The sequence below is a fragment of the Oncorhynchus mykiss genome, chromosome 5, assembly GCF_013265735.2.
Source record: "Oncorhynchus mykiss isolate Arlee chromosome 5, USDA_OmykA_1.1, whole genome shotgun sequence".
NCBI classification, from domain to species: Eukaryota; Metazoa; Chordata; class Actinopteri; order Salmoniformes; family Salmonidae; genus Oncorhynchus; species Oncorhynchus mykiss.
Genome location: NC_048569.1, coordinates 51,280,187 through 51,291,796, shown reverse-complemented (window position 1 = coordinate 51,291,796; position 11,610 = coordinate 51,280,187). Strand labels below are relative to the sequence as shown.

The window sequence follows — 11,610 nt, the reverse complement described above, 5'->3', positions numbered from 1 at the left end:
AAAACATTTCAACTTGAGAAGCAAGAAAGTACATACAATCAATCTGGTTGGAATAAATTTATTTGATCGGTCTGTAAACAAGGTGATAAATCAATTTATGGCATTTATTGGTTTATGCATATTAAATCCAATGTGTTAGACTATCCCAGGTGTAGGGGGAAGAAATTAACAAAAATCAGCAAATAAGATTTTAATTAGTACACATGCCACAAGGCCTGAACATTGGAGCAGATGCTAAAACACCCCTAAAAGGTGCCAATGAAATTACCCCTTACTGGGCAGCAGTTAAAATCCACACAATAGCAACAAATCTCTACATTATGGCACAGGAGACCCATGTTTTGGACTTTAAGTTTCCACAAGACAACCAAAGTGTTCTTATTCCAACCAATCCCATCTCCCATTAAATTGAGTGTCATGTCTAGTGTAAGTTATTTTCAATTGGAGATTACATTAAGTACCGAGCCTCAACAGTTTGATACCACATCTTAGTTGATGACTAGAGAACAAGGCAATTTATTCCACAGTTGTTTCTTCACACAGCATGGGTTTTCAAATGCAGTAATTCATTTCTTAAAAAAAAAAAAAAAAGCAAAAAGGTTGACAAATGAGGAAATAGATTTCCTCCAATTACTACCCCTCCCCGCAGCTTTATCTGGTGTCATGTGATAGTGTGGTTTTATGTTAGTGTTGTTTTGCCTTCAGCAGAAAGAGGCTAGCAGTCGTCCTTCACAATGATAGAGCTAGAGCAACTGTATAAATACCCAAGCTGCAACAAAAGTTGGTCCTATGAAAAATTCAAACTGGACACACTCCAGATCGTTATGCTGGGATATCTACTGTCCAAAATGGCAGCCTTAAAAATAAAATAAATATTACAGGAGCTGGCAAACAATATTTTAAGTGCCTGAGCCATTGCAACGATGGAATGTCCATGGGGTTCATGTAGTCAGAAAGGTCATGAAGAGGGCATGGGAGGAGATTCTACCTGCGTCAACACTTTTGCCATTTGATTCAATCAATACCAAAATGGATTTGCCCCCCCCCCCCCCCCCTTTAAAAACCCATATGGGAGAGGGGGCTACGGAGGACTTTAAGGTGTAGTGGTTGGAGGAATATGCCTCCTGAGTACTGATGGAGTGTCACCTACTATGAACAAACAGGATGGGAAAGAGGGAGGGAAGGAGGAACAGACATTGGCAGGAGTTACAGGGCACGCGGGGCAGACGGAACAGTATTTCAGTAGGCTCAAAGATATGCATGCAGTTTCCCCTCCCAGACATGCTCTAGAAAAGGAAGACAATATGAGCTTGATTACTGCTCAAGTGCTCCAAAGGCATCGGCTGCTCAAGGGTCTGACCTACCGGGCACCATCATATGAAATCTCAGTTTAATTTAAGTTTCCTTTACTTTAGGGTTTTCACTGAGCATTGGCTAGAATGGTGCAGGTCTTTATAAGTACAGATTTGTCACAATGTCCTGTTAACAACATGCTCATCTTTAACTATGGTGCAACAGTAGTTCTAGAATGGGATAGAGTACACAGTGTGAATGCATAAAGATGACTGGAAAAGGACAAGAGAAAAAGGGGATAAATAAAAAAAGGGAGCAAAAAAATGGGAGGGGGCAGAGGAGAGAAAAAAATAAGCAACTACAAACTAGAACTGGAAGTACTGAAACGCAAGAGGGTGGTAAGGGTGAGCTGCTAGGAGGCTGGGCAGAGGCTGCTTTAGTATCCAGACTTCCTCAGGTAGTCAGCCATTGTATACGCTTTCTTGTTGAGCTGCCCTCCATGGACACCTTCCTTTCCCATGACTAAAACCAATGCTGGAGTACACAAGAAAAAAAAAAGAACAGAAATGAACAGACATGGTGGTGGGGGGGATAAGAAACCACTTTTCCCCACTAAAGGTGGGGCTACATTGTTGACTGCAGGGTCTTAAACATGTGGCCCTGCACTGCCACTAACACTGCCAGGGCTCATTTTAAATAGGACTGCTTGAAAGGAAAATGTTAATAGCAATCTTTGCTTTAACATTTATATTTTGTGTTTTTTCTTTACTTCTCTCCTCTTCCTCAACTACTACACTTGGGCTAAGTCAAGACAAAACTAGAACCCTGAATCCCTTAAGTATTTTGCCATTGAGTATGCCTTCTTATTCAATCCGCCTCCATGGACCCCTTCTTTGCCCAATACAAGAACCAAGACTGAAAGAAAAGAGAGAAGGGAAATTGAGAAAATGTGAAGTTAGATCATTTAATATAAAATAAATTGTCAAATCGAAACAAGGTGGTGGACAGGGCTGGTTAGTATGAAGGAAGACATAGGAAGCTCACCAGAGGCCCCATCCATGGCCAATACACAAGCATTCATTTTCTTATTATGGCTGCTGCCCTTGGACTGGAAGAAAACATGCAAAGCGCTCACTAAAATTATGCAATAGTGGTGACCATTCAAGCCCATTAGCCTAGAGTATAATAAAACACATCTAGCCTACTCTTCTGAACTTAAGGAATGTCTGAATCATCCGCTTATGTTAACAAAGTCCATAAATGGCTTTTTTTATACCCAGTCAGAAGCTATGACAATAACAGCACAAATTGCTCCATTCTAAACTTGTGTAAAAGGTGGCAATAACAAGTTCTGTAAATCAGAAACAAAACTCTGGCCTAACCCTATCCTTTACCTTATCCACTACTTAGCTATGAATCTACATGGCATGCCAGCAGCAGGGAGGAATAGGAAAGTGAATGCTTCTACTCACTACCACCAACACTAATGCAGTACACATGCAGTCAGCATGCTTGTAGTACCTCTCCTCAATACATATGACAGCAGCAAAATCCTTGAGTGCCACTATCAGAGTGGAAATGCCTAAATTGACAGGGACTAGGGTTAACATGTGATGGGCAGTAACCTGAACTTGACACTTAAGCATTGATGTGAGAGGAAAAGGGCATCAATTACAGAGGGATAGGGAATACGCATGTAATTCAAGGTTGATTCCATCAGGAAGAAGACCAGAAGAATGAACTCAGAAAAGGTTGCCCAGCTTGCCCTGTGACAGAAACATACACAGAAGGGAGGTTGTGTATTGCAACTAGGAGTGTCATGGACTTAAAGCTGCTAGGGATATAGGAGAATAGGGAGCATAAAGGCAAAATGAACATTGGCAAAACTCACAGGCATCTTGTTTTTCGAATGGCAGGGCATCTCCCCTTCAATTGGGTGGCCCATCAAGACTTGTGGCTCATTTGACTAGCTAGCAGTTGATCAAATATTGTCCCCGAATCCGATCTGATGCAAAACTAACCTATTCTTTAAATCAAATGGTATTTGATTGGCTTTCTTAATCTGAAAAATACCTGAAATTGAACTTAAGTCCATTATACTGCATAAACTCCCTTTTCCCATACATAATAGCTCTGTGCTTAAAAGGGAAATTCCACTCAAACCATATTTTGGTTCATGTTTCATTAGTCCACCGTTTGAGATGTCAGCAATCAAGTTTAAGTTACAAAACTTTTAAAATATAGAAAGCATCATTACGCAGTTTCAAAGTTCTACATCTTATACTTGATTGCTGACATTCGAAACATTCAGGACCGTATGAACAGTGGACTAATGAAACAAATACCAAAAGGCGTTTGAGTGTAATTTTCTTTAACATAAACATATCAATTAGGTTACAAGGAAACTTTCCAATTGTATTATATCCCTTTCTACTATTTTAAAACCCATCTAGGGCCTGATGCTACAATTTAGTGTAAGCTAAAGCATGGTAGTGCAATGCATTTGTTGACTTAATGTGACAGACTGAATTGCATCTGTCCCTTAACTACATTATATTGAGGAGGTGAATACCAGAATATTGTACATGCACAGCAAACTATAATTACAACCAAACCTATGAACTACATAGAGCCTTAAATGTTTGAGCAGTGAAGAAATGGGACAGGCATTACCTTTGCCGGCTTTGCCTATGGAAACGTTGTATGTGGGCTCTCCTCCTTGACTCTTTGTCCTGATGTCCATTGTCCAGTCCCCATCGGAGTGGAGGCTGTCTCTGATGACAGAGAACTTCTTTTGGCCTAGGATCAGCCCGCCGCAGAAGAAAGCTTCTCGGTCCTTTCCTACTATGACGTCGATTTCGTCAACCTATGGATGAGCATTGATGGACACATGTCAACCATGTAAAGTTAGAAAGTTATGCAATTTCATATGCATAAAAACATTGGTCTTTACACTACAATAAGACAAGAGCATGTGACAACTTGTTTATTCTCTCCAATACTCTACAATGTCTAAAAATGCAAGAATCAAAGTTGGGTGAAAATTAGCAAAGCTTCAGAGGGAGCATTATTTTGTTAAATTAAAACATTTCAAAAGGGCAGTCAAAAGCAGGCAGAATTTTGGAAAAGTGACTTTTGGAATCACTGTTGGGAGAACTTGGCAATTTAAGAAGTATTGCAGTTCACATTTGTCCTAACAGGCAGAAAGGAACATGCTGAAAAATAGTTTAGAGTACTGTGTGATAGAGATTAATACTGTAACCATCTCAGCTCTCATAGGCCAGTGTCCATATTTGACTCTAGACCATTGAATGTACCCTTTAAATCATGTGTCCAGTGAACAATTTAAACAATCCAATACAGTTAAGTTTTATTTTTCTGCAATACATATCAGGCATTGCTTGGCTATCATGGTCAGCAACTGATGCCTAGCTAGTCAGATTTACAGTGCCTTGCGAAAGTAGTCGGCCCCCTTGAACTTTGCGACCTTTTGCCACATTTCAGGCTTCAAACATAAAGATATAAAACTGTATTTTTTGTGAAGAATCAACAACACAATCATGAAGTGGAACGACATTTATTGGATATTTCAAACTTTTTTTAAGAAATCAAAAACTGAAAAATTGGGCGTGCAAAATTATTCAGCCCCTTTACTTTCAGTGCAGCAAACTCACTCCAGAAGTTCAGTGAGGATCTCTGAATGATCCAATTTTGACCTAAATGACTGATGATAAATACAATCCACCTGTGTGTAATCAAGTCTCCGTATAAATGCACCTGCACTGTGATAGTCTCAGACGTCCGTTAAAAGCGCAGTGAGCATCATGAAGAACAAGGAACACACCAGGCAGGTCCGAGAAACTGCTGTGAAGAAGTTTAAAGCCGGATTTGGATACAAAAAGATTTCCCAAGCTTTAAACATCCCAAGGAGCACTGTGCAGGCGATAATATTGAAATGGAAGGAGTATCAGACCACTGCAAATCTACCAAGACCTGGCCGTCCCTCTAAATTTTCAGCTCATACAAGGAGAAGACTGATCAGAGATGCAGCCAAGAGGCCCATGATCACTCTGGATGAACTGCAGAGATCTACAGCTGAGGTGGGAGACTCTGTCCATAGGACAACAATCAGTCGTATATTGCACAAATCTGGCCTTTATGGAAGAGTGGCAAGAAGAAAGCCATTTCTTAAAGATATCCATAAAAAGTGTCGTTTAAAGTTTGCCAAAGCCACCTGGGAGACACCAAACATGTGGAAGAAGGTGCTCTGGTCAGATGAAACCAAAATTGAACTTTTTGGCAACAATGCAAAACGTTATGTTTGGCGTAAAAGCAACACAGCTGAACACACCATCCCCACTGTCAAACATGGTGGTGGCAGCATCATGGTTTGGGCCTGCTTTTCTTCAGCAGGGACAGGGAAGATGGTTAAAATTGATGGGAAGATGGATGGAGCCAAATACAGGACCATTCTGGAAGAAAACCTGATGGACTCTGCAAAAGACCTGAGACTGGGACGGAGATTTGTCTTCCAACAAGACAATGATCCAAAATATAAAGCAAAATCTACAATGGAATGGTTCAAAAATAAACATATCCAGGTGTTAGAATGGCCAAGTCAAAGTCCAGACCTGAATCCAATCGAGAATCTGTGGAAAGAACTGAAAACTGCTGTTCACAAATGCTCTCCATCCAACCTCACTGAGCTCAAGCTGTTTTGCAAGGAGGAATGGGAAAAAATGTCAGTCTCTCGATGTGCAAAACTGATTGAGACATACCCCAAGCGACTTACAGCTGTAATCGCAGCAAAAGGTGGCGCTACAAAGTATTAACTTAAGGGGGCTGAATAATTTTGCACGCCCAATTTTTCAGTTTTTGATTTCTTAAAAAAAAGTTTGAAATATCCAATAAATGTCATTCCACTTCATGATTGTGTTGTTGATTCTTCACGTTTGAAGCCTGAAATGTGGCAAAAGGTCGCAAAGTTCAAGGGGGCCGAATACTTTCGCAAGGCACTGTAGTATGGTTTGCCCATACAATTATTCAATGAACGCAGACTGGTTTATTCTCAGGTTCCAAATAAAAATGACAGCACATAAAGGCTTCACCCTCATATAGAATTGCACAATTCTACAACAGCCTTTTCAGAAAAAAATGTGAATTCAGCTTATTCAATGCGGCCATCTAGCAAGCAAAGTAGCTAGCCAGCTATGCCATAACGCCTTGGCAAAGCTAGAAGCTGGCAACACAGCAGGACAACTGATTTGACAGCTTGTCTACAACCTGTAACATTTGAACATAAACCTAGCAGAGTAACTGCTAACTTATTTATGTCACAGCTATGAGAATGTTGGGTACCTGGGTACAAAACATCGAATGATTTAACCATAGCTTAGCAAAGCCAAAGGAATCAGACTGAAAAATGCCCTCCAATATCCGCATGGCAATCTATGATACAAGAATCGCAATTTCATTAGATTATGGGTAATATCCTGTCGCAGTTCCACACTAGAAAGATAGCTAGTTAAAATGTGCATGTTTATTAACTCGCTAACATGTAGCAAACTATCGAATAATTGTGAATTGATATATGAATTGATATATTAAACTGGTTTTGACAACACAAGCAACTTCAAATAGTTGATTTCCATGCATGCTTGCTAGCTAACAAAATGGAGGGCCCACGAATGACCGGACTGATGCAATATGTAAAATAAACCTGCAGGCCAATTGGATGGTATACTATTGTACAACCAATTTGCCTCGAGCTGGTGCATCCAATTTAGGTTACAATCCGATCAAATTGCGTAGACAGGAGGGAAATAATAAATGCAGAGTAGAGGCGCCATCTTGGGAAATCAAAAGGGGCGAGAGCGAGGGCCTGATTCACAAATGCATCTGAATACCGTTGAGTGTACAAAGCAAATTGTGCATGTAACATATGCATGCAGCGAAATGAGCCAACAATTTTGCTTAATAACTTTCGAATCTGGGTGGCAGGCCTGATTTATGACATGTTTCGCTCCCGGCACTCCTTCTCCCAAAGCCCGCATTGCCGGCTAGACATAACAGTAAACGCTACAAGACGGGAAACCGGTCTCCATTTAACTTTCCCATATGGGGTATCAAATTGCTGAAAGCACGGTTGTGTTTCAGTTGCAAGTTCTAGTTCATAGTTAACACACTAGCCAGGCTAACTAAACATGTTAGCTAGCGGATTGCCTCCTACACTTTCATGTCGAACAGTCAATGTTTAACTCAAAAGGAAAGCTTTAGACCTTAGCTATATTGATAACACCATGACATTTTGAATGTAGTTGTGGTTCTGAGCCTAAGCACTTATATTTCAAATAAAACGTGCAACAGTCTCTGTACAAGAAAACACCGGATACCATGTGTGCTAGCTTAGCCAACATGCAATGCCTGGCTCGAGCCTAACATTACCTTACCATTCCATCTAGGGCTTCCCCATTAGGCAAGGCCTTTTTTCCATATTAAATGAACTGACAGCATAAAATGGCGGCATTTCCCTTTGTTTGTAGATAATCAAATAATTACAGACCTATGTCCTTACCGTTATGTTAACAAATGTACCACCGGGAAACGATGCCCAGACATACTTAGCGTCCGTGTACCCAACAATGGCGGAGTCCTGGCAGCTGCCATCGGCCATCAGGTTATCCACGTAGCTTTGCCAGGACATACTTGCGTATTAGTTCAAATATGGAAAAATCGTAAAAATATATATTTGACGGGTACTCTCGCACAACACTGAGGTTTCTGTAATCTATATTTTCGGTGATTCTGGGACCTCCGACAATTCCCCAGTTCCGTCACGAACCCGCTTTCTTCTGGGTTTGGGCAGAGAAGAGGACCCACTGCATTCGGGTAGCGCCTGGGTGTAGTCCTTAAATAAATCACTCCGCGCAGTCGTAGTTAGGTTGAACTTCATAGCAAATCGTTGGTTGTCGCGGATGAATAGCATGGGTGTTACAGATCCAAAGAATGATTTGGACCGTATCTATTTTACTAACTTGTCAATATGCCGCTAACTATTATCGTTTAATATCTTCTGTGATATTTTGCGCAAGCAGTATGTTTCCGAATCAATTAATGGTAGACTTAATTGGACATATGACGTGTACATACGTAGTCCCTATTTTCTCGCCACGATGCCCTTTTACCAGTATGAATCAAAGTTACAAAGTATCAGTCTTGGGAAGTTGTTGATATCATCATCGCTCATCATCAGAAGATTCTAGTGCGATAATTTGTTAGAACTCTATGTCTTGAAAGCATGCAAGAGTTACATTTAATTTTTGTGTTAGATTATATTCCTTCAGTTTAGAATGTTACTTATTTTACAACAAACAAGTCAGAGATCTTAATGACAGTTAAGAGAAACAAATCTAGCCCATTTAGCACAATTTTGATTTTAAAATGTCAGTTTCGGGTTAGTTGGTTCTTCAAATAAGCCTCCCCGCACATTATTAGAAAATATAGGTTGCCATATTAGCTGATGGTTAATGCATGTGATTAAACTAGCCAGTTCTTGTGGCAGTCCAGGCCAGTGTGAGACCTAATCACAAGAAACTTAGTATACAGAATAAATACACATCTTGGTTACATATTAACTCACTCAGGGTGTAGCAGGAGTAGATATCTATTTATTTTGTTCATCGCCATATGCGTGGAACAGCATGATACTTTTGATTGTCTGCCTAGTTCTCAGAGATAAACTGTATTTAGCGTATAACAAAAAAACTATCATATTGTGAGAAAGTGATTAATTCTAGCCCTGTCCCAGATCTGTTTGTGCTATCATGTCAACTGCTGGTCACTCGTTGTCATGACAAGGAGTTGATGGTAGCAGAAACAGATCTGGGACCAGACTAACCTCTTTACACATGCTCTCATCATTCACTGGTTCTGTGTGTGATTTATCCATGTAAAGCACTAGTCATTCACAGAGGTCCACATAGAAAGATGATAGTGGTCAATTGCACTTGCCTGGCCAGGATTATTTATTTGGACAAGAAAGCTGCAGTCTCATCTGAAGGAGTCAGAGAAATATTCCAATTTGCTCTCACAAAAAAAATGTCATTTGGGAGTAGGCCTTTTATTGCCCCAGAGAGGTAGAATGTGACTATTGTCTCTATTTTACCTGAGAGGATTCATTCATCCAGTCCAAGCACCCTGAGAATTTGCATGATATTGCCGTGTTGGGACTATTACTTCAGAGGTGTGGTTTGTTTTCTGAGTTCATTCAATTTTCACGGATTGATACAAGGGTTGTAAGTAATAATGTTCAGGCCTATTCCTCATATCACCAACTATAATTACACACAACTTCCTCTTCTAACCTCCCAATTGAAAGAAACATAGTTATGTGACAGTCTTTGTTTTTCCATAAAGGTGCTGAGGCAAATAGCAACGAAGCAATATTTTCTATGTAGGCCAGAATACCTGGAATTTCACCTCACCTTATCTATTTGTTATCAAATAGCCAGTCATAAAGAAGGTGAACTGTACAAAAAGCTGACCACACCCATATCCTTCCCATGTAGTTGGTTTCTAAGACACCCTTGTTGTGTAGGGGTAGTTTGACCAACCAACTGAGTGAGTTAGCCAGCCAAGGAGTCATGGACAGAAAGCTGACCCACTTTTATTTGTATTTTTCCAGAGGGAACAACTCAGCAATAGTACTGCTTTTGGTTGTGTACACATGTTTTGCAGAACATTTTTCATGTTCTTAGCTCCAACAGTGCAGTAATACCTAACAATACAAAACAATACACACAAATCCAAAAAATAAAAAGAAAGGAATTGAGAATTATAGAAATATTAAAACGAGCAATGTCGTGGTCTGGAATATAAATATATACAGTATAAATATGATGTTGTGTATAGACATTATGGACAGTATGTGAGTAGAAAAGGTGTGTACAGCAGTAGTTATATAGGATCAGTCTTGACTAGAATACAGGAGACTGTATACATATGAAGTGGGTAAAACAGTATGTAAACATTATTAAAGTGACCGATGTTCAATGACTATGTCCATAGGGCAGCAGTCTCTAAGGTGCAGTGTTGAGTACCGGGTGGTAGCCGACTAGTCTCTCAGCGCCAGCTTTGATGGACCTGTACGGTCTCCACATTCCAGATGATAGCGGGGTGACAGGCCGTAGCTCGTTCACCCTGTGAGCATCAATCCACTGCTTTGTCACGTATGGATGGACCCACCCTGACTACACCACACCTCTCCTCTCTCTCCTTCCCACAACCCGGCTTGTGGGAAGTGACAAAGAGCTCTTATAGGACCAGGGAACAATTAATAATATAATAATAATCAACAAATTTGCTCTTTATTTAGCCATCTTACATATAAAACTATTTGTTCGTTGAAAATTGTGTATAACTCACCACAGATTAATGAGAAGAGTGTGCTTGATAGGATGCACATAACTCTGGAATGTTGGGTTGTATTGGAGAGAGTCTCAGTCTTTTTCCACACAGTCTGTGCCTGTATTTAGTTTTCATGCTAGTGAGGTTCGAGAATCCACTTTCACATAGGTACGTGGTTGCAAAGGGCCTCCGTGTCTTAACAGCACAATTTGCCAAGGCAGGATACTCTGAGCGCAGACCAATCCAGAAATCTGTCAGTGGCTTCTGATTCAATTCAATTTTCACAGAACCGCTTGTTGCAATTTCGATGAGGCTCTCTTGTTCAGATATCGGTAAGTGGACTGGAGGCAGGGCATGCAAGGGATAATGAATCCAGTTGTTTGTGTCAACCGTTTCGGGAAAGTACCTGCGTAATTGAGCACCCAACTCACTCAGGTGCTTCGCTATATCACATTTGACATTGTCCGTAAGCTTGAGTTCATTTGCACACAAAAAAAATCATACAATGATGGAAAGACCTGTGTGGTGTCCTTCTTAATGCAGACAGAGAAGAGCTCCAACTTCTAAATCATATCCTCAATTTTGTCCCGCACATTGAATATAGTTATGCAGAGTCCCTGTAATCCTAGATTCAGATCATTCAGGAGAGAAAAAACATCACCCAGATAGGCTGGTTGTGTGAGAAATCCGTCATCATGCAAGCGGTCAGACAAGTGAAAATTGTGGTCATTAAAGAACAGTTTAATTAATTTTTTAAAACGTGTCAATACTTTGCCCCTTGATAACCAGCACACACAGTAAAAGCGTTACATGGTCGCTGCCCATATCATTGCATAGTGTGGAAAATAGGCGAGAGTTCAGGGGTCTTGCTTTAACAAAGTGAACCATTTTCACTGTAGTGTCCAAAATGTC

At 40.4% G+C, this 11,610-nt stretch overlaps 1 protein-coding gene across 2 annotated transcripts; it reads right to left on the bottom strand.

Moving 5' to 3' along the window:
* Positions 1–42: 42 nt before the first annotated feature.
* On the bottom strand, positions 43–8,261 carry LOC110524004 (profilin-2). Of its 2 annotated transcripts, none has more exons than XM_021603267.2 (3): positions 7,868–8,261; positions 3,967–4,159; positions 43–1,827 (listed from the first exon to the last, which is right to left on the bottom strand). In XM_021603267.2, the coding sequence occupies exons 1-3, from the start codon at positions 7,994–7,996 to the stop codon at positions 1,730–1,732; spliced, it is 420 nt and encodes a 139-aa protein (XP_021458942.1). In that variant the 5' UTR covers positions 7,997–8,261; the 3' UTR covers positions 43–1,729. The 2 variants fall into 2 exon arrangements, with proteins under 2 accessions (XP_021458942.1, XP_021458943.1); XM_021603268.2 differs by lacking the exon at positions 43–1,827 and adding an exon at positions 1,942–2,208.
* Positions 8,262–11,610: the final 3,349 nt, after the last annotated feature.